Raw genomic sequence first — 23,190 nt, 5'->3', positions numbered from 1 at the left:
GATGGACGTCTACCCTAAGCTGCTGGAATATGTTTCCTGAAAGAGCTCTCTTAGCTGAAGGACCTGGAGCTTTTATGTGGGTCCTTTTCTAGCTTGGACCTATACAAGGAAGACTATAAAGCCCTGAATTGGGTTGAGGGGATCTGAGAGCTCTGGAGCCAGGGTGGGATTGCAGCTAAGGCTCTTCCCATTGTCGTGCCTTTTTCTTGTGAGACGCGATCCAGAACAGCGAGAGAGGGCTAGTGGTGCTAATGCAGCTCTGCAAGTCCCCAGATGCTGAGGGGCAGCGGTATTCCTCCGGCATCCGTGTCTCTTGCTCCGTGCACCCCACACCCAGGGCTGCTCCATCTTCCCTGAGCGTTCCCAGCTGCGGCGGGGGCCGGCGGGTCGCTGCGGGCCGGGCGGCGGGGCGGGCTGCGGGGGCTGCACGCAGGCTTCCGGACAGGCGGCGGCCGGGTCTCCACGGCCAGGCAGGGGTTAAGGCTTCTCTGTTGTAGTTTGTTTCCCTTTGCCAAAGTGGGTGTTGCTGGAATGTCTCCTCTCCTAAGGAGGGGGGCCGAGCCCTGTCCTCTGGAGAGGGGGGATGTCAGCATCAAAAAGACACAGAGGGGGAGGTTTCCAAAAATAAAACCCTCCATCCCCTCCAGGCGCTGCCAGTGCCAGAGGCAGGCGCGAAGGTGCTCGGAACTGCCTGCGGAGCGCGGGAGCTCGCTGGCAGCCCGGCGAGCGGGGCCGGCCGCCCTCCTCCTCTTCCTTCTTCTGCGGGGGCCGCCCGGCAGCCCGCGCCCCTCCCTGCCTTAGCACTGCTGTCTGCGCCCCCGGTCCCGGTGGGCGGCAGGTCCCGTCGGAGTCCCGGAGCGGGATGGGGCGGTGAGCGGGGGGCGGAGAGCCGGCGGTCCCCGCTGCCCCGCGCCCGCCGGGGGATGCCAGCCGGGCGCTGAGCGCTCCGCGCCGCCCGTCTCCCCCTACCACCGGCTGACACCATGCGGGGCGCCACCGCCAGCCTCCTCCCGCTCACCTTCGCCGTCCTCCTCGGCTTCGCTCGCTGTCGGCCGGACTCGGCGGCCAGGCTGGAGCCGGGGACCGGAGGGACGGCGCGGCCGCGGGGCCGGGGGGCTGCCCTGGGTGCGGTGGGCACGGCGCACAGTCTGTCCCCGGCATCCCGATCCCCTCCACCGTCACGACCCCTCCCCGCCGCCCTCCACGTGGACCGCGGCTCCGCGGCCGCCACGGGGAGCCCGAGCGGCGGCAACGGCCGGAGGCAGCGTCCCGACCGCGGGCTGCCCGCGGCCAGGGGCCAAACGGGCGACGCCGGGCTCGGTCCCGACGGGGGGCAGAGGAACAGGCAGGACTCCTCCCGGCAGCGGCAGGGCAGTGGGCCGAAAGCGCAGGTCGTGCCCCGGACGAAGGAGCCAAGCAGCAGAGGGAGGATGGCGGGGTAAGTGCTGCGGCCGGGGGGATTCTGCTGGGGGTGCGTAGCGTGAACCCCGGTGGTCCCGGCGCCAGAGAGCGCCGGACGGAAGGGCCAGGTCTCATCCCGAGCCCCGTGCTGCATCACTTCTTCATCCCACGGGAGCTCCGGGTGCTGCCCCGTCCCCCCGCGGGATGTCGGGGCAGTCACGGGGGTGATGTGCGGGGGCCTGGGCCGTGCTGCGCAGCGACCGGGACTGGAGCGGGAGCCCACTCGGTGCTCGGTGCAGCCGCGCCTCTCCCGCCCACCCGTCGGTGCGTCTGTGTCCGTGGGCACGAACGCGTGAAGTGTTAACCTGAGTGGGAGTAAGGCGCCGGGCCGCCGTCTGCCGGTCGTGGGAGTGCGTGGTTCAGGCACATCAGGGTGGACTGGACAGCTGCGCGGTAGCGGGCACAGCGTCCCTGTTGTGCTCTGAGGCTGCCCACGGCCGTCCTGGAGGAGGCATGCGGGGTGAGAGTCCCGAGGGCGATGTAGTATGGCCGTGGTACTTTGGGTGGTGGAGAGGCTGGAGAGGCTTGCTTGGCTCTGAGGGACAGAGCCTGGTTGCTTCTGCTCTTGCTGCAGGTACCTGGCCTCTTGGCTCCTTCCTCCCATAATGGGCCCCTTGTAAGCACTCCACGCCGCAGCTTCCCATGGCTTCAGCTGGCTCAGCCGGAGGAGGCTTCCTATGACTTGCCTGGCAGGGCTGCTTCCAGCTCCAGTCTCTGGCTACAACCCTGTGGAGGTGGAGGGGATATCATATGGCGAGGCCAGCTGCTCCGTTGTGAGGGGAGCCTGCGAGCAGGATGTGTGGCGCAGCGCTGACGTACCCTTCGGCCCCCGTCCTCCTCCTTTGCAGTTCCCTCTCTGCACCTCCGTGGCTCCATGCCGTTCGAGATGATCTCCTCTGCCACCTGAGAAGGGCTACCGAAACCATCGTGCAGGAGTTTTACTGACCCATGTGGCAGCATGTGTCCTCTCTCCATGTGAGCCCTGCTAGGGGAATAATGAAGGCAGGCTCTGGGCTGACAGCCCTCTGACATGGGCAGAAATGTCTTCTGCTAATGTCGGGTGGGGAGCTTCACTAGAACAGAAAAGGTGTGTCTCAGAGTTTTCTCTCTCCCAAACTCATCTCCTTGCAAAATTTTGAGACAGAGATGTTTTCGGTGCCATTGTGTATTTTTTTCTTCAATAAATCCACAGATGTACCAACTTTGCTCTACTTCCATTATGTTTGATATGTAAAGTATTTATCACTGACAGCTAGTCAATGGCATGTAGGTCCTGAGCTTACCCAGAGTGAGAGTCTTGGGAAGATCCAGTCCTGTTCAGTAAGGTTTGGACTTCTTTGGGCTCAAAAAGATTTTACCCTTTCTGCAGTTGGAGTGTTGTTGGTGTTGCTTTAGGTTCATGTGGCAGTTCAGTTGGATTTGAGTCATCTGATACATAGGACGTTTCTGGTCACTGAGTACCCTAAACAGTCTCAACCAGATTTTCAGGCTGCAGCTGCCTCCGATGACAACAGCTGGCTTGCACTGCTGTCAGGAGCACGTGGGCAGCCTCCAGGTTCACACTGTGTTCACAAGAGCCCTGAACCTCTTTGCAAGTAGCTTTCATCCCTTAATCAATGGTCTAAACAGGAATGGTTGGTCCAGCACTTACACACTGTTTACCTGTTATCAGCTGCATCACCAAGTGCCATTGCCTCCAAGCATAGAGGAAGAAAGAGCTGTGTCCTAGTGCTGTGTTTCTCATGCAGGCTGTGCTGCACTTTCTACCTCTGCTCTGCACTGGAAGGTATGGGCTGGGGATACAGGGCTTTCTCCGATCCCCAAGAACTTCAATTCTGGAAAGTGCATATAATGGCTTTCTGTCTGTTCTGGAGTCCAAATCGACACTTTTGAAGCATCTCTGTGACCTACTGTCTTCGGAGGTTACGAGAAAGCCTAGCTGAAATAATTGTCCATGAGTAACTGCATGGCATTGCTCCTCATGGAAAGCTAGCTGTTGCTGCCTCTAGCCATTCTGTGAGACTGTGTCCTTCCACCTCATCCGTCTTCTTACACTCCTTGCTTCGCTAGACACATTTTCATCCAGGAAACTCAGGGCCCCTAAAAAACTTCATTTCATGATGTGTCATTTTTTTGCCAGCTGGGATATTTTCTGTTCTGCTGTTTACACTGAACTTCTACTACTCTCTGGTATGACAACCTTCATTTTCCCTTACTCAGGTAGCTTCACAGGCTGTACTAAACCCTGGTGCTATTTATTTACACAATTATATTGGCTTAAAATCTCAACTCCTGTATGGTTTGCCTTTCCAGATTCCCCACTCAGAGGTCTCTGCTGGTACCTCCAGGAGCCACACAGAGTTCTGTGGTTAAAACCCCTGTTTATGGGCACTATATCCTTTTCTGGATAATTATTTTCTCACTTTGTCTGATAGCTGCATACCTGAGGTTGAGTTTCTTTCGTGGGGACTCTTTGGATGTGTCTGCCACCCTGCTCGTGTCTGACCTTTTTGCAGGTGCAACTTGCTCAAGCACTTCCATGAATGCATCCAACTGCAAGTCTTGCAAGAGCTGGGTTTTGGTATTTTCTCCTGAAGACTCATTGTGAGGTGACTTTTGATACCACAGCAAACACCACAGAAAATTACTGACTTCTGACACTGAGCAAGGAAAATAATTCAGCCCTGAAAACATCACTGCTTTGCTTAACCTGCCGGTTTTCTCCAGCCCCCCGACTAGAAAGATTTTCTTCCTAAGTGTCATGAGATAGGGAGTCCCAAGCCCTGACACATGCCAGTTGTGGCTGTACTCATGTGCTGGATGCATCCCTAGTTTGGACTGGCAGGGAGGACACTGCAGGCACCTCCCCCTACCTCTGTGACCCTTGGGATGTGACCACCCTTGTTCTTCTGCCCTGTGGCTGGGAGGGTGGGTCACAGTGATGGTCCTCAGGTGATATACACAAAATCAGAGGAAGGTGGGTAATAGGAGAGTAATCTGGAGGAGCCTCTGCTTCTGGTACTTGCTTGGACAATTTTAAGGGGCATGTGAGACTCCCCCGACCGATAGTCCCACACTCATTCTTTCTCCCTCCCATTTTCTTTTCCTGCATTCTACATCCCAGTTCACATTTAATTGCTGTTTTAGACACCATCCATAGTTGTATAGTCCTGGTTTACCCAGGCTTTGTGGCATATAGGTTCTTGCTGCAATGCGTGTATAGGACTGCTCAGGAGCAGAGGCAGTTAATGCTGATGTGGACTTGGCAGAGGGTTTTCAGTGACTCATCAATGCCAACAGCCTTTTGCTAATGTTCTTCACTGGGTCTGACTGCAAATATTTCATAGGCAGTTGGATGAAGTTCACTTTCCTGCAGTAGAAAGGCAGACCTGATGATCTAATTGTCCCTCTGGCCTCCTGTGAGGATGTGGCCTGAATGGAGTTAGCATATCTGGCAGCAAAGAGTTCTCTGTGAAGCTGCAAGATGATGCATAGATTGCTGTTAAAATAAGTGGTGAAAAAAAGGGTTCTACTGAATGCTTCAGAAACAGTGTGTGATCATTGCTGAGGCTGTGCACATGCTGAAAATATGTAAAAGCCATGATCTTACTACCGTTTTCTTGTTTTCCTTCCCCCTAGTGCCTGTTACGGTTGCTTGGCTCTTGTTTGAGATAACACTGCAAGATCTTACAGGCTTTTCCAATCCTGGGTACCTCTGCATAGTAGGGGTATGATCCTGACAGTAGCCTTTGGCTGCAGCAGCAAAACAGGGGATGAAGGGCTGGCTTGTGGCAGCTCCTTTGCCCAAGGTGAAGTTTGTGCTGGTGCATCCAGTCAGAGCAATGAATCATACCTCTGGGTGTAGGGGGGCTTCCTGACACTGGCTTCAGCTCTGTGAGGAGTGTCAGGGAGATGTCTGTCCCAGAAAAGGAACGGGTCAGCGAGTAGTGCCTGAGAGCTCCTGTGCACCAAGCTCTCACAATGTGCCAGGGATTATACCTGGGTGCGCGCTAGCTACGGAATGAGGAGCAAACTTCGTTTGCAGTTGCTTACTGCTGCCTATACTCTTTGGAGACCTCAGGATGTACGTGGCACTTGAGGCAGGAGCTGAGATGTGGATTCAATGCCCCACTCTGCATTTGGCCAGAAATGCACTGACCTGTGACTTAGGGCTTTCTCTGGCACTGTGGCTGTTCAGTCGTCTGAGCCATTCAATTCCCCTTCTTTCCAAAGAGGGGAAACTGGCTATTGGAAACTGTATTAACCATTAATCAATGGTAATTAACCTATTCTGCTGGTAAGGAGACAGAGATAGGAAAGACAGAGCATTTGCTGAAGGCTTGTTTTAGCATCAGCGTCAGGGCTGGGAACAGGGCAGCCGATGGATTGTGACCTAGTGTGAGATTCAGTGGAACTTCAGCTTGGGAGACCCATGTGAGGACAAGTCTTCCCTTCTGCTCTGATCTGGGATTGTGTTGAATTTCTTTCCACCTGGGAGAGCTGCTGCCTGTTGTGCAGTCCCTCAGGAGACCTTAATTACCAACAGACATGCTCCAGCTCGGTGTTTTTCTCTTTATACTAATCAGGACATCTTAAAAAAGTTTAAGGCCTTGTGGGCTTTTTTGCAGGAAATAAAGAAAGGTTTGCTTTCCTTGAATATTTTCTGGGGATGTCTTAAAGAAGAGACTCATAGATCCCTTTGGGTTGACAGACAAAATGCTGGAAATTGGTGCTCTTGCCCAGCAAGAGCAGATATGAGTGGATGCTAGAATTATTTTGGCTTGTTCTACTTGCAGGAAGTCACACCAAGGGAATTTAAGTGCTTTCTCCCTATAGAAATCTGCCCATTTTAATAAAATATTGATCCTGAATGGCTGGATAACACTTTAAAAATGATGCGCCTTCTGAGACCGCTTCCCTTTCCCACATGGAGCGATTGTACGTCTACAGGCAGCTTCATTCATGAACACCAGAACAATCCTTGGCATACCTGCCATCCACCATCCTTGGCTCTCCTAAAGTGTGAGCCCTACAGCTTGAGCTCTGGCACTTCCAGAGGCTCATCTCACGCCATGTGGATGCAGGAGTCAGGAGGATGCCACTTTGGAGCAGGATCATCTTCTGACCCTGCTGTGTTCATGTTAAAGTCAATCCAAAAGACAAATGTGCATGTTTCCACGGTTTCTGTAAATTCTGTCAGCAGCTCCAACTGCCTTGTCCAGCATTAGAAATAAACCATACTCCCCACTTTGTTTCCAGAGGCTTTCCAGAGCTTTCATGCTGTCTTATTCTAACTTTATATCTTTTGATGATGGTACTTTCCCATCTACCTAGACATGCAAAAGTTACCTATTCTGAAAACCTTCCCTCCATGATGAGTAATACGCTTGGAGAGTACCCTGGAACTTGTTATTCCTTCTCATTATAGATATGTAAATATGAGGTGCGACCAGAGGAAGCAGCATGAGCTGCCTGCTTGGCATTGCAGACCACCTCTCAGAGACCCAGCACTGTATGTTTACAGTGATCACTACCTGAAAACACAGAAAGGAGGTGGGGAATATGTCATTTACGTAAAGGCAAAAAGTTGCTGCAGCACAATCTTGGATTTAACACCCACGGAAATGATTTGAGCATCTTGGAATTAGTGTAGCACTGTGCACACAAATTTCATAGCACCTGAGGGTCTCCAGCCTCTGGGGTCACTGTGCCAGAGGCACATAACAGATGCAGGACTGGGGTGCTTGCAAACACAGAGCAAGCTGGGGAGCATCCTGTGTGACTGCTGGCGTGCTGTCCTTCCCAGGGCAGGGTTGAGCAATGAACAGCAACAGGCGGCAGCAGTTAGGTGGAGAATGAAGTGTTTTCCTCGGCCGAAGCAGCCTGGGACATTTGCGGAGGCGAGATGCTATGACCCAAATTGGAATCAGGCCCAATTTACACCCCAATACCATGAAGAGCCGTGAGATCTTTAATGATCACAGACTGCTGGCCTCCAATTGCTCTCAGGAGGAAAATGGTTCTTCTGAGTGCTGTGCCAGGAATCCTGCATAATGCCAGTTCAAAAGGGAGATATTCTCTGAGGGATCGCTCACACTGCAGCATTCACATAGTCCTTGGGGGTTTCTTTTCCAAGCACTTAAACAACTCAGCCCTTGTCCCATTGGTTTTGATCTCAGCTGCTGGTCCATCTGGAAGGAAATATTAGATGCTGCAGGAAATAATTTTACGGGTGACTCAGAGGTGCTGGCTGCAACAAGACCTTGACTTCCCCTTCTCCTAACCGCATGCTTTGTCTCTCCGCTTAGGCCAAATGTCTGTGGCAGACAGTGTTGCCCAGGATGGACCATGGCTCCAGGCACAAACCGCTGCATCAAACGTGAGTATGACAGTCTCAGCCAGTGCAAGTCTCACAGTGCACCCCTAAAAAGTGCTAGAGTAGTGCTGTAACCCTGCAGGTGGCCCCTGCACTGTGGCAGGGAAGGAGATGGATCGTGGGGTCTGCAGAGGCAATGCCATGACCTCCCTGTGAGTTTGCCAGGCTGTGGGTCAGCTCCTGCTGTCTCCTGGCAGGCTGAGTAGACTGAATAATTGTGGTTTTACTTCATTATTATTATTATTAGTGTCCATCCCAAGCAGGATCTTGTGTGGGCAGGGCATTGCAGTGGCACATTTATGGGTGAGTTTTGAGACTTAGGCTCTCGCTTGTCCTGCTTGAAGCAAAGACAGGTCTGTGGAAGTCCCAGCGGGTGGGAACCAGATTGGGGCTGTGCTCATGTGGGTGAGCGTTGCTGATGCTGACGGAGAAATCAGGGCTGCAAATTATCTGAGTGCTATTAAGGAAAGCAATTAATGAAGTTGGCACAAGGGCTGGGATGGGTGGGGCTGGAACACGAAGCAGCACATGGGATGTGTAAAATGGCAGTGGGGTGCAGGGCACTCTTGCAGTGCAGAAAAGGCCCTCCTGCTTACCCACAGAGGGAGTAATAAGTGTTCTGCTCCTCCAGACAGCCCTGGCAGAGCCCTGGGGGCTGAGCTCATTGTGGGCTCCCTGACCCAGCACTGAAAGGGAAGAGGTTTGGGGAGGCACCAGTGCAATGCCTACCAGGGGCAAGTGAGCTGTCATCTCCATCCCCAATAGCTTCACAGCCACAGGCCAGCCCCTGCTGTGATCCCTGTCCCTGAACGATAGGGTTGCACCACCCAGCCCACCTGTGGGCCTTCCCAGGGAACTGGTGGCCACATGCACTTGCCTGGTCCCAGGGAGCTGCCAGGCTGCCTGCAGTGCCTGGTATGCTGGGAGGACAGGGAGCACAGGCAGCAGTCAGGCTTTCTGGAGGGGAATGCCCAACCCAGAATAGCCCAGAGCATCTGCCTTCACTTGAGTGGCAGCAGCTGCCCAGATGTTAAGCAGGGAAAGAGGCTCAGCTTTGTTTACCTCGAGATCTCACGGCGCTTTGGCTGTGCTGGGGTAATTGCGTTAGCGATTGGTGTTTGGGAGCTGGGGGCCAAGGGCTGACTCACCTCCCTTCTCCTTCTCCCCCCTGCCGACAGAAGCCAAACGGTAGAGAGCGTGCTGTGCTGCCAGACAGCGTCTGTAAACACAGTGCGGGGCCAGTGATGGTAGCATCTTTCTCTCATTAGGATTTTGGTAGGAGCAGTAGATCTGGGCTTGCAGCCATGCAGGCTGCCTAGCGATCACTTAGGTGCTGGGCCCTTGTTCTCAAGGATTCATTAAAAGGACAGTGTTAACGTGATCAGGCCTGACAGTGTCCCCCTGACAGGGGATGGTAAATCTCAGGCAGGACTTAGGTGGAGATTGGTGATGTGTAAACATAATTTCATTCTCAGCTACCTCCCTCTCTGGGCTTTTCTGATGGAGTTCAAGCTGGTGGAAACATTCAGCTGTTTTTAAAGCTGCCAAGGCAAGCTGGACAGCCCATCCCAGTTAGTTTCTGCACTGTAATGCTGTTTAATGTCTGATCTCATGGTCTTTGATATGTGTCATATCAGGGAATTTAGCAGGGTAGAAATGCAGGCAGAGGGAACCTCTTAAGGATGATGAAGCGTGGAAAGAACTGGCGCTGAGGTGTTTGACAGGACCTTGGTTTTGAAGGATTTGAGCCTGGGTGCAGGAGAGAGGATAGGCCGAATTGTTGCCATAATCTACTTCCTCTCACCTACCAAGCATGGTGGTTTCTTAGTTCACCCATGCTTCTCTAGGGACTTTTCCAACATCTCTGCATATGACTAAACTCCAGCCATAGGGAGGTGTCTCTAGTCTTTTGGTATGTTCCAGCTATGAGGACCAAAGTGCCATGAGGACTTGTGGAATTTTCAGACAGTCAGTGACTGGGAAGATTGAAGAGAGAAATCTCTCTGGGGCAACAGTGTCTCCTGGGAAAGTGAAAGTGAGCTAAAGGAGTTTAGAAGGAAGATCTTGCCTGCTTGCAGTGGACTTGATTTCTACCCCACACGCTGCCACATCATCACACTGAGCTGCATACAGGGCATCTTGTGAGGCTCCATCCTGTGAGCCATTAGGGATAGTGAACTACATCTGTATGTAGGCCTGAAGAATTCATCCAACCCCCTGCCTGTTTGACTTTGTCCTGGGGTGAGACTCTGGCCATTATGTCCTTAGTTTGGTGAAGAAGAAACCTATATACACAAGCTGGCCAGAAGCCCCCTTACACTGCCCATGTTTTGGGGGATGCAGTGGCTGCAGTGTACACTTGTCAGTAATTTGGCTGCTGCCTGTTAGCTCATCATCCTTCCCCTCTTCTTAAGAGCAAGGGAACCCTCTTGCTTAGCCTCCCCATATTAATTTATCATCCTCCACTTTCATCGGAATTATTCATGATGGTTCTTTGCTGTTTTGGGAGATACCAAAGCACACTGGTCTGGGCTGGAAATGCAGGGTGAGCTTTTTTCTGTCATGGATGTTTTACAGTTTGAAAGAAACATTTTAATCAGTATGTTGGGAAGGACTAACTAAACTAATGCACTTGCTAGTCTTGTACAGATGGTCTTGCAGTTAAGATAGCCAAAAAAGTGCAAGGATTCCAGGTGGAGTTGCTGGCTCTGCTGTGGCCTCACAGTGTGACTTCAGACAGTCACATTAGCACCTGGGGCTTTTCCACATCTGCAAAATGACATTCACTTGCTCTCATCTTTTGTGTTTCTTCTGTACAGTGGCTGTAGGGTTTTTTGAACCCTGACTGTTCTTCACTGAAGTTCTGTTTTCTCTCTGTTATTCCTGAATTGCTGTTGATCTACCTGCCTGTCACCCTGCACGGATCTCACTTGTGTTAAATTGTCCATCCCTGCAGTTTTCCTATGGAGGGCCTAGCCGATGGACAGGTTCCCCCGCATTTAAATGGGACTGAGCAGGAGCTGCTTACAGTGAAGATCTACACCACCCTCCTAGATGAAGAGCACATGCAGAGCTGCAGGGACTCACTAATTGAATGTCACCTTGCAATGTCATTGCTCAGCCCAGGGCCGGGTATGCCTGCAAAGCAATGGGAGGTTGAGCTTGGTGTTGTTCCCCTCTGATGGTCCTGCCTGCCTGGCCTAGCTGGGTGGTCAGTCATGCCGCAGTCATCCCTCCTGTGTGACCTTGCTGGAAGGACTTGTCTTATGCACTGAAGACTAGACAGCACCAGATTTGACCTGTGAGGGTACTGCTAGATGCCCTTGAACAAACTAGCATTGCTACTAGTGAAACCTTGGCAGTGCTCCAAGTCTCATCATTTTATTAAGGGTTTTGAGATGGCTGTTTGTTTTCCCTAATGCCCCAGCTCCTGGAGCAGGTGATTACATGAGACTAGAGAAAGAAGAAATGAGTAGCCATCAACAGCAACTGTTTACAGTCCCCACAGCTGGGAAGCAGCATTCTGAGATTAACCCCTGGGCTCAGAAACCAAAAAGCAAAAAGAAAGATTCCAAATACATATATTTTTTTAACTGTCTTGTTTCTTCAGTCAGTGTAATGGTTTTGGGGGTCTGACTAGTGATTTCACAGTGGCAATGCTGCCACTGACTGATCTGCTCTCCTTATATTGCATAGCTAGACTGCGTGAAAACCACTGGATTTTAAAGCTCTTTCAAGTTCTTCCCAAGTCTGTAAAAGCAACCAGGAAGGGGATTAATCCCAGAGCTGGAATATTTCAGCTAGGGCAGCTCCCCACCCATCCTGCTTGAAGAGACCAGAAAACTAATCCCATTCCCTTCTTTCTCTTCTCTATATCAGCTGCCTTAGGGGCTTTTTAAAGTGCCTGGTCACTTATCACTGCTTTCCTGCTGAAGGGCACAGTCTAATATGACTATGAACATTGTTGGTGGGAGAGATTGTGAGAACTGCTGTGGTTCCAGGTCCCAGCATCATGCTCTGCAGTATTTCAGCATGTGAAGTGGTTGTTTTCAATGGCAGGCTTCCTGGACTGGTGGCCTTTGTTAAAACAGGCATTTATTGGGAGATAACAGTAGGGACTGGCAGTCTATTTAAATCACAGCTGAGTTTTTTATTATAAATTACATCAACTTCTGGAGTGCCAGACTTCCCAGAGACAGTTAATTCCTGCCTGACTAGCACCTTGTCCCTGTTCCAGAGTCTTCAGTGTTGGCTGATTTATTTTACTGGGGGATTTCATCAAAATCTCTGGCTTTAACCTATACAGCCCTACGTGACTTGGGGTCTCCTTTTCCTTGAGGTCTCCCTCTCTTCCTGAGTGTTAACATGGTAATAAATGTCACATGAAACATTCCAGTGAACATATCCCTGATCTAGGTAGGAAAAGATGATGGCAGGCCATTTGTGGAATGAGGGAAGGGTTTTGGGGGCTATACTGCTGTGAAAGGACCTCAAGAGTCTGCACAAGGACTTCTCTCACTTGGTGACAGCAGGATGATGTATGGATGGCACACAAGGGTAGAGCTGTCTGTATGTTCGTTGCTCAGAAGCAGTGTTTCTTACAAGTGTGCTTGGATCTTGGGGGGATGGAGAGCACAGCCAGAGCGGGAGCGACGTGCTCATGAAAGCCCAGCAGCTGGGTGTGAAGGTGGTTGGATGTCAGATGCCCCTGCAGTCTCCCTGGGACAGTCCTGGGAAAGGGGCCTTCAGCAGAAGTGGTGGCTGCCTGGGTTGAAACCCATTCACAGGGCTTCCATGTGGCTGGAGGTTTATGTCCACTTTGTGTTGTCCAACAAGTTTTCATTACCCTTTGGCCAGCTGGCCCCTTCTTTCTTTGAAGGACAACACTGTGTTCCAGTGCCTTTTCATTACTTTTGCTCAGAACAATGAGCCTGGTCCTATTGGAGTGAGCTGTGGTTTTCTGGCTGCCGCTGGCTGGGTTATAAACCCTATTTGGCATCTGTTGACTTGGGAAGTGTTAGGGTCCAGTGTATAATTAATAGCACTTTCCTCCCACGGCGCAAACTGAAGCTGATGTGCTGTAATTAGGAACACACGCAGGCTCAGAGGGTGATTTAGGCATAGGGTTAATGAACTGTAAGTCCCCTTAGGAATTGGAGTGCAGTGACTCCAAAATCAGCTCCAGAGGGAAAGCTGGAAAGCTCTGGAGGGGACAGACCGGGGGCACTGTGCAAATCAGACCCCAAAACAGACTAAAGATAACTTGCTTTGGGATTAAGGACCTATTCCTGCCTAGAGCACTATGGGCAATGCTGGAGGCTGTATGCTCCATGGAGGCCATGCTGCTCATTTCTGAACTTTCTGAAATGAGTTTTGTTGGAGAAGAGCTCGGCAGAGACCAGTGTGGAGAATGGAGGTGACCTTGTGTTAGGGCCCCCAGCAGCAGTTACACTGCGACTGTGAAGGTCACCTGCCTGCAGAGAGGAGATGGGACTGTCCTGGTTGTGCAGCCTCAGTTGGATGTCACCACCGTGGGGCCAAGTCCTGTGTCCACTAATGGCCTTTCTGTGTCTCCTCAGCTGTCTGCGACCCGCCATGCCAGAACAAGGGCTCCTGCAGCCGTCCCCAGGTCTGTACCTGTCGCTCGGGCTTCCAGGGCTTCCGGTGTGAAGAAGTTGTTCCCGAGCAGGAATACCACCCGCCTGGTGCCGTTGCTGCCTTCCAGCCCCCCACAAGCTCCCTCCGGAGGAGGACCAGCACGACAGGGCGGGATGCCTCCCTGCAGGGGGCTCAGGCACCCATCCCACGGCACGTCCCAGCTGTGTAAGTCAAACCTGGTTCCTGGCAGGATATTCCCCCAAATGCTCAGGCAACTAACATCATGCTCAGTTGGGCCACAGTCTCCACTTTATGAGACCAGGCAACTTGGATTTCAATGGAAACTCCTCCATGGGCTGTGGGAGCCAACATAGGGGGGTCAGGTCCTGCTGTCCCTCCAAGGGACTCAGTTTGTACCCAGCGCTGTGTCATGGTCCCCAGGCACATGCAGGAATAGGACAGGCTAATGATGCTCCCATGAGGAAGGAGAACTGTGAAGGTCATCAGTTTGCCCCTGTCCTGTTGGTGACTAGCCTTCATGGTAGCATCAGGGTGGATAGAGGAGTGGGAGTTAAATTTCTTTCCCAAGAGGGTATTTTTTAGAGCAATACATCCAGGTAGTACCAACTGAAGAGTACATAGATCTAAGGTGTGCTTTGAAGTGCTGGTATTAGCAAAGCGATGACACTCTGAGATGTCTCCTGGCAGTTTTTAGCCATTATTGAGCTGTTTGTTCCATATTTCTGTGTCACCTTGCTGTGATTTGGGTCATTTTGGTACCCAGGCAGGCTCCTGCACATTGGGTACAGAAGCAAAGATGCAGATGCTGGAGCTCAGAGAGGTCCATACAGGAGAGACTCTGTGAGGAATGTGTTAAGCTCAGGATGACAACTGTGGCATGATCTGGTCCTTTGTTGGGTGAGGAAGAGCTTAGCACTTCAGTGCACCTGCCTCAGGTCAGTACCGAGATGCTCCTGTACACAAGCTGCAACCCCTCCACAAAACTTTGGGTTTTGTGACATCCTGCTGTAGCTGTAGGGTTTTTGCTGAAGGAGGCAGTGAAGATAGGAGAGGTGCCTTTCCCTGACAAGCACTGCTGCTGTACTGGCAGCTTGGTGGAGATGAAGAGTTAGGAATAGTGCCTGCTGCTGTACAACAACCCACACATATTGTTCGTTTGGTTTTTTTTAAATTGTCTCTGCTTTTCTGTAAGAGTCCATGGACTTGGGAGCAAAGTGTTATGCTGCATCACCCCTAATGGCTCCTGTCTTTCTTGCTGCTACTCACTCAGTTGCTGGGCCAGAAAGACTGGTTTTGTTGGTAGCCACCAAAGCAGAGAATTTGTGCATGGCTTCCAGCAGAAGCCCCTCAGTCATTAAGAAGACATTATAGCAAATTACAGGTGCTTAGCCAGGAGGTAACTGTAGTTTCTCCTTTACTTCTCTGAACTCTTGACTTTCTCTGTCAACATCACTCAGAGCTGCCCAAGGAAAGGGCAATTCAGCCTTTGTTTTTCTATATTCCTGCAGATTGTTTTCAACATGCTTGTTGCTCCTAAAGTAGCTGCTGCCCTTCTCTCTCTTCTGAAGTGAAGGCAATGCATGGGCTGGAGACATTTCTAGACACTTACCCTTGGCTGTCAACAATTTTGGAGAGGCTCAAATGACTGACAGAGAGTTGACTGACACCAAGTAGTTTCTTGAAGCTGACATATCTTGGTGCCCAAATGAAAGACTATCTGATAGGAACGAAATTCAGGAAAGGCAGAGGTGATGCTGGCAGGGAGAGGTGGCCAAGCCCCTGTCATTGCTGCTCTGAGGGAGGCTCGGTGCCCAAGCAAGCACGCAACCCTTGCACGTGCCTGCAGTCCTAGGCATTGCTGACGAGTTTCCCCCCAGTGATGACCTCCTACTACCCCTCCGTGCCATCAGTCTGTGTGGAGGGACTGGAGGGTAGGGAGAGCAGTGCCCTTGGAGATACAGCACCTGTTGAAGGCTTTCCCAGTAAGGAACATGACCTCAGACTCCGCGCAGAGGACAGGGGGCTATGCAGGCACTGGAAGAGAATTCTCGTCCAGTCAGTCAAGACATAGTGTCAAGTGATCGCTGAGCTGGGATTGCTGAATGCCCAGCTGCCTGATGTACCTTAAATCCTCTGGCACTGTCCCAAGGAAATAGGACTCCATTAAGGACCATGCCATGCCATTCCTCCTTCCCTCCTCATGGAGGCCATAGGATGTCACCTTATTCCATGCTTCAGCAAGGGAATTTGACTGTCATCCTTTGCAATGGCCAGAGGTAGGACACCGGCATATGTCCACCACTGACTGCCTTCTGGAGATGTCCTGAAAGATTTCCTGAGGTTGCTGTGTGTGTCTCTGAGAGGTAGTTCTCACCAACACTCTGGGTGCTGTGCCACAGGCTGCTGCCTTTCCTGCCCAGGCAGTGTTTAGCGGCCCTCCTTTGCAGGCAGGTGGGGGAGTGCCTGCACCCTGTCACTGATCTGCATCGAAATGCTTCTCTTCAGCCTCTGGATGTTTTCCTGTGCAATTCAGTCACTCGGGGTTTTTTTCTGTGGATCTTATAACATGGTGTGGAACTGCATGACCTAAAAGTCCTGCTGCTGTTTCCTAAATATTTTGAGTGTCCCCTTCAGCATACCAACTTCTGGGCTAGCTGAGGAGCCTGTAAGAATGAGCATTGGCAGCCAAAGGCAAGGTCTTGCTGCCTTTGCACCTGGCCATGCCCTTCTGCTGCTTCACTTGCACGTCCTCATCTGGCCTCTGGATGAGTTGGCTCAGTTAAATAAACCTGCAAAAAATGAACAGAGCAGAATTAAGGATGATTTTCTGTCACTTCAGTGGACTAAATTGGCTTATTGAAATATCATGAGACCAGAAGAATTGGACAGAATTGCAAATCTAGTAGTGAGGGGAAGAAAAGGAGGGAATTCCCCTTTTGGTGATGGGGAAGCCACTTCTTAGGTTGATCATTTGTCTCATGAAACCATGCTCTTAGACTTCTCTGAACTTGGAGCCTGCTTCTTGTAGTTACATCATCATCTATTTCTGTACTACTATTTCTGTGCTTCTGCATCAGACTTTCTCTGTACAGTTGTAGCAGCAAAAGCAAGAAGTTTATTTGCCTTCTGAGAGCTAGGTAGATCTTGCTCATGCTTGCAAGTATGAGGATTGGTTCTTAGGCACTGCAAACTTGGAGTCATGTTCACTGGAGTTCAGTTCACTGTCAAGTTTGAGAAGAACAGCTTGGGTTTTCGAGTCCATAGTCTCCTCCTGGATAAGAGTGGATTGTCCTGGTGGGATACTGACTCTTGTCAGTCTGCCATGATCCCACAGGAGCTGGCTTGTCTGATTTGTCAATAAGGAAGAGGTAGAAGAAGCTCTTGGTGGTTTGGTGGATGGAGGATGCTGGTGATTCCAGGTCAGTGGTTGTGAGAAGACTCAATTCCAGGACAAACACCCAGTCTCCAACCTCCCTGTACATTTGCATTGTGAACAAGCAGGAGTTGCACAAGAGTGTGACCTTATAGATTGCTAAGCCCAGACAGGAAATCAATCCTCACATGAGTGAATTTGCTTTCTCCTTTTGTTTATTTGCATATATATTGGCTTTATTTGTGTTTGTTTGTACAGAGGTAACAATCAGAAACTCTGAAGCCATGCACTACAACAGTGCTGTATTAGATTCTCTATAAACATGCAACAAAACCCATGAATCCTCCGCAGGGTCCTGGTCTTTCAGCCAAGATTGGGTTTGGTGATTTTGGTTTCAGTGTGTTCTGAAGTGAGTCTTCAGAGAGAGTTAAGAGAGAAGCCAGCTATGCTATTCAGGAACTGCCTGGACCAAAATATTCCCTGATTGCCTGAGTGGTGGGACTGCTTTAAAATGATTTCTTATCATGAGCTAATTGGACTTGCTGTTTATGATGACTGCACCTTCACTGTGGAGAGTAGCTTGCTCTGGAGGTAGGAAGTCTTTGGGAGTCTGTAGGAGCCCATAAAGCCTTAGTGAAGAGCATGATTAGACAGCTGCTAGTTTTCATGGTTCTGCTTCTGACACATATGCTCAGGCCCTCCAGAACTCACACCTGGAAGCAGAAGCAGTGATGCCTTCTGTGGCTTCTCTGCCAGAAGAGCCCAGGAAGCATAAATGTGACAGCAGGAGATAACTTACTGTCAGAACTGTGCCCTCAGCCTTGGTAAGAAGTAGCAGCTTCTTGAGCAACAGGGTTGTGCTGGTCATACACAACTGGCGGTACTGGTTGGTTTGTATTAGCACCTGGCAGGGGTGAAGGTTAGTGAATGGATCTGTGGGCATTCCCGCTGTAGCTGTCATAGATCTGTTTCTGGGCATGCTGGCAGTTTTGGGAAAGTGGACGTGAAGGTCAGCCTGAGCATTGTGCTGAGCACAGGTGTCAGGGATGTGGTGTTACATGTAGCCTTCAGTGCCTCTGTTTGGAGAGGTATTGGGGAAGAATCACTGCATCCTTGGATTGCTCATATACTGTGCATTATCTCTTCTGCCTGGGACTAAAGAAGAAGATGTATTCAATCTTACCTGAGCTCAGCTCTTGCCCAGGGGAAGACATGGCTAGAAGGACAGCTCTGGGTCTACTTTCCTGACACCAGAGCTGGTGATGCTCAAGCTGTCATCCCCTAAAATACAGACTAAGCAATGAACACCACTTCCCAAGTCCCTTCAGTAGCCTATGGCTCAGTGGAGATTTGGAGTCAGGCGTGTGAGGGAGCCTGTGGGGACCTGTTAGCTGCTGCAGAAGCTGAGAGGTCCCTGCACTGTGCTGATTGGAACAGGGAGTGCTCTGGAGAGCAAAATCCTGGGGGTGTAAGAGGCCCTCCCAGCATGGACTAACTGCAAATCCTTCCTCTTCTTGATCTCAGCCTGAATCTCTGCCTGGAGAAGGAAAGCCCTGATAGATGATTGTGCGGGAGGAGCTGCACCTCAGCCCAGAAGCCAACCTAAATGGAAACAGCTTTGTTTTCCTAAGGCTGAAATATCAGCAGAATTCATGTTTATTTAGCAGGGAGTGGAAAGGGCTTGTGCCCCTGTCCCTCACCATCAGGATAGATGACCAGCTGCCTCTGACTCTGGGCACTGTGCATGGAGGGTCCTGCTGCTGTCACCCGAGAAGGTCCCTTTCTGCAGGAGTGTTGGGCATAAATCTGTAGCCAGCATCTGTGCAAGGGAGCTGTGCTGCCCAGAAGGGATGTGTATGCTGAATGAAGGCTGCCTGGAAAGCAAGGTATCCTTCCTCTTCACAGAAAAGAAAAGATGTCTGGGACCTGCAGAACATTTTCTCAGTAACTCAGGCAAGAGAAAAGGACATAGCTGTGGTATAAGGTGCTGAGACACTGTGCAGACAGCTTAATGCAGCTAAGCTCTTGAGGGCAGGGAGCTTCCTCTAAGAGGGTTCTGTTTAGGCAGGGCAGTTGCTGGGAGTTGCCTGGTGTTTTCAGGATGGAAAAGGAAGAAGGCTGAGTTGCAACGTGCCTGGCCCACTGACTCCTGATGTCAGTCTCCTCTGCAGCACCCTGGAGGAGACATCTCCTCCCTTCCTGATGAGAGAAAGGGCTTTATGCAGCCCTTGAGGAGGGTTGGCCTGGGAACACTGGGAACCTCATGCCAGCAGGAAGGCTCTGCCAAAATCTCTGTTCTCCTGGAAGCGAAGGATGAGAACAGCAGGGAGCAAGCAGACAGCAGGATCTTGGGTGTGTAGCAGAGGTTGCAGGATGAAGAAAGTATATTCCCCCCATTTGAAAATTGACTGAAACCAGCTCTTGTTCTGGTGGTAGTCACATGTCAAGCATGGTCCTTTGCAGAGGGGAGTGGAGCCCATGCGTGGATATAAAGCTGTCTGCGCTGGAGTGGCCACTTAAAACATGACATTGAGAACTGGGGCTTGGCAAAATCATCTTGATGAGCTTGTTATCACTGTGGACTAGCAGATAGAACAAAAAGTTCACTGCAGGGTCACTTGCTTTTTAAAGATGCTGCTCCAAACAGAGGCAGATTTGTCTTTATTGTTAAAGCAGGATCTGGAGCCTCATGTCTTGCCAGCTTTGAACTTTACACATTTATGAGAAAAAGGGGAGCTTGCTTTCTGCCTTACATTCTGCTGAGTGTCCATGATACATATAGTACTGGGAAGAGGTCTATACTAGCCACATACCTACTGAATGCACCTTTTGCTCACTTGTGGCTGTCACTCACTTCACATTTATGAGGGTTGCAATTTATTAATCCCCAAATATCAGAGAAAATAAAAGTCACCTCTGAATGAGAAGCATACCCCCCATTGCCCATGAGTGCATTCTCATGGCATGGGCTATAACAACTTTCCCACTTCGTTTGGGATGGGACCAGCCCAGGAGACCATAGTGCACGATGTTGAGTTCCTAGGGTAGAACACTGGTGCCAGTCTTCCCTTCTGCCACTGTGGTGTCTTTGAGCTCATTACTTGAATGGCATATTTTCACAGTGCAGATAAGCCCTAATTGCAGCTTTCTAAGGTGTTTCACTCACGCAATATAGTTTTCACAAGGTTCCTTGATCCAGAGGCAGATTTGAGTAGATATCTGGGACATTGTTAAAAAATTGAAAATAAAAAGCCAGTGCCAGTCTACATGAGAATATGTGAAAAGAGATTACACTCAGGGCAATGAGATCTCCATAAGCTCCAGATCTCATCCTCTCTCCTGCTTTGACATAGTCAAAAGCCCTTGGCAAGCTGGCTGAGAAGCCTAAAGGGAAAACTCAAGCTACCCAAGAGGAGCGTAAATGTAATTTTTCTTATATAAAAATACTCTTGTTTTTAAAGTACATGATATACCTTCTCTACCTGGCACCAGATACTGTTGCTCTACTTTCTAGTGTTTTAAAGCTGTCAGCACCGTTCTGTTTTATGTGTTTTATGTATTTACTTTCTAGGGGGTTGCATACTCTTTTTCAGGCCCCTTTTTTAAACTCCAAATATGGTCTTTACATTAGACCTGGTTCTTCCGCACCTCCTTGGGAGTCATTCCTATAGCTTAACTCAGCCTCTAGGCAGTTCAAATGCACTTTCCCTTCTAACTGAAAGAAAAATGCTGCTACTGTCAGCTTAATCTGAGACTCCATGAAAGAGAGCAGGGTGCAAGGCAAATGCATTTTACATGTGGTAGGTAAGGTAGCACAGAAAATCCAGTTTATAGTCTAGTTTATATACTATACATACATCATTTGGGACATTTATGACAATACAATTTATACAGCAGTTCTGTAAAAGAAAAAGGTGTTAGAAGAGCACTAAAGCCACATGATCAAATGCTGGAGAGTTTTCCTAATGCCTGAATCAGGATTGTCATCTAGCTTGCTTTCAGCTCCCTTGTGCATGTGGATTATGCTGCAGTTTCTCATACCTGACTGTGCATTGCCTTATTTGGTTTAAGCTGGATTAATTGAAGTTGATTTGGTACAAGGGGTGGTTGAAATGAAGATCTAGAAGTTTCCATATAAAATATACTCGTTCTCCCCTCCTTTCTTCAGAAGCGTTCTGAGAAATGCTGCCTTGAGTGCTTGGTGGTGGATGGGATTGGTACCCAACTTTCTGCACCACCTTCTTTTTGTCTCACCTGTATGGAGGCTCTCTTCAGGGACATGCAGAAACTAAACATATAGGCAGGAATTCAGAAGATATTCAAGCTGGAAAAATATTATCTGTTACAGTTGAAGGAAAAATATCCTCCACGGGAGGAAGAAATCTGGAAGGAGAGGCTGAAATTTTGCAGGGTAGAAGCAAACAACAAAGTAGGCAGCAGAGGGTAATGTGTGCAGCTGCGTATGAGGGACTGGTGGTGCTTAGGACTTTGGAGGCAAAAGACCCAAGTCACATGGGTTTTTTTCCTGTGCATCTTGGGGTCCTGCTCTGAGTCAAGTTATTCTTCATTGCCAGAAAAGATCTTGACATATTGGAAAGAGTTCTGAGAACTACAACAGGAGGTGGTAGGGAGCTGAGGGTTAATAGACCCATATCTGGAAAACTGAGCCAAATGCTGACCTTGGAGGATGGGGAACATACTTTGAGGCTGAGGCTATTAGGAGGGGGCAGACAGGGTGTATTAGATTGCCTGCAGCCTTGGCAGGGTGGCCATGTGAATTTTTCAGCAATAAGGCTTTCTAAAAAGCAAAGTGCCAAACTCTTCCAGGGATGTAAAGACAGGTTGATAATGACACTGGAGCTTTGCCTTCTCCATCACTTTGGAGCTGTGCTGCTGAGGAGCTGGAGTCCAGGTACTGCCAAAGCAGGCACAGTGCTCTGGATCCCTTCCAGATGAGGATTCCATGAAACCTGTTTCTCCCTGATGGTCCTTGGTGTGGATACTAAAGGCCACATGAGAGAGGTGTAGAGCAGATTCGTGGTCATGGTACTTCTGGAAACTCTGGCTTTGCCACGAGGCATCATGCATACGTGGCCAGGAGCGCTCCTAGTCCCCAGCCAGCCTCTAGTCTTCTGGCTAGTGAGTAAGTGGAGGGGTGGAGCCAGTGCTGAACAGCACAGACTAAAACTCACTGAGATGCTCATTCTCCAGTCGTCGGCAGGGCTGAGACTTCAAGAGTGGTCAGCAGAGGTTACATCCCAACACAGCTCTCATGGATTGAGTGCTGCAGGTGAGGGAATCCTGTGTATGGCTAGGGATGGAGAGATGTGAGGAGACCTAACCACATTGAGCTAATAAATCCAAAGGCCAGGGCGTCCTGCTGGGTGTTCAACCATTATTAGGGCTTAAAATATATCTTAGATCTTCTTCACTTCTTCAGATGAGAGCACTACACCCATCTCTTCTCCACCCTGTTGTTCTCATGCCCGGTGTGTGTGTGTGTGTCTGTGTGCATGCAGCTGCAAGCTCTTCACCTCACTTGCACGCCTGGGATGAGAGAGGCTTTGCCTGCCCTCTTCATGTCCTGTGTAAAGTGGGGGGCAGGCAGCTGACTCCCCCCACTCCTGGGGTGCATGTGAGGATGAATAGGCTAAAGTGTTTTTTCAGGGCTTTGAAGCTGGCAGCCTGGTGGAAGGGTGGGTGTCACTAGGCAACAAGATGTTAATGAAACTCAAAAGTGCTTGTGTTTGTGCTATGTTACGAGGGAGATGAGTGATCTCCCTGCAGCCAGTGATGAGCTTTTTCTCTGGCTGATGCCCCTGCAGCAGGTTTCATTAGATAGCAGCCAGGCCCTCAGATTGCAGTTGTTGTGTCTTATGGAAACAGAGGGCCCTTTCAGATGGAGATCTTGGTGTGCTTCTGGGCACAAGGACAGGTTGATATGTTGTCCTCTCCTCTTGCATGTCACTGCCCTAAATACAGGTCCTTCCCCTGCCAAATAGAACCCTGTACTGAGGAACATGGGGAACAGGAGAGGGGCAGAGGAGGCATTGGTGTGGTTGGTGAAAGCGATTTAAACCTCAGTGGGGTGGTCACGTTGCATGATGGACAAACCAGCTCTCCAGCTGTGCCAGCAGCTTATGCCTGGTTTTGTGATGGTGCAAAAGCTGTGGCTATGGGATGATGTCTGCAGTGAGATGGTGGCACTGATGGAGACCTGCATGTGAGGGCAGCTGTTAGGATACTTCTGGATGTGTGTCTTCTCACTAAGGCATGAGAGTGGCTGTGCAACTACATTTGGGAGCAGTGCTGTGCCTGTTGATTGTGCTGCTGAACACCAGCTCCTAGATGCAGCAGGGGA

At 50.3% G+C, this 23,190-nt stretch overlaps 1 protein-coding gene across 6 annotated transcripts in view; it reads left to right on the top strand.

Annotated features, from left to right (window-relative positions):
* The first annotated feature begins 631 nt into the window (after nucleotides 1-631).
* Nucleotides 632-23,190, top strand: part of LTBP2 (latent transforming growth factor beta binding protein 2) — a 69,967-nt gene continuing 47,408 nt past the window's right edge. For 4 of the 6 annotated variants that reach the window (XM_064658743.1, XM_064658742.1, XM_064658741.1 and 1 more), the window contains exons 1-3: nucleotides 634-1,438; nucleotides 7,770-7,840; nucleotides 13,417-13,660. In XM_064658743.1, coding sequence (XP_064514813.1) covers nucleotides 984-1,438; nucleotides 7,770-7,840; nucleotides 13,417-13,660 — 770 coding nt within the window. In that variant the 5' untranslated portion in view covers nucleotides 634-983. Of the gene's footprint in view, nucleotides 1,439-7,769; nucleotides 7,841-13,416; nucleotides 13,661-23,190 lie in introns of all 6 variants that reach the window. The other 2 variants (XM_064658744.1, XM_064658746.1) reach the window with 2 other exon arrangements.

This window comes from Pseudopipra pipra, chromosome 6 (genome assembly GCF_036250125.1).
Source record: "Pseudopipra pipra isolate bDixPip1 chromosome 6, bDixPip1.hap1, whole genome shotgun sequence".
Taxonomy (NCBI): Eukaryota; Metazoa; Chordata; class Aves; order Passeriformes; family Pipridae; genus Pseudopipra; species Pseudopipra pipra.
Note: the sequence above shows the minus strand (reverse complement) of the source record. Positions and strands in the feature narration are given on the sequence as shown.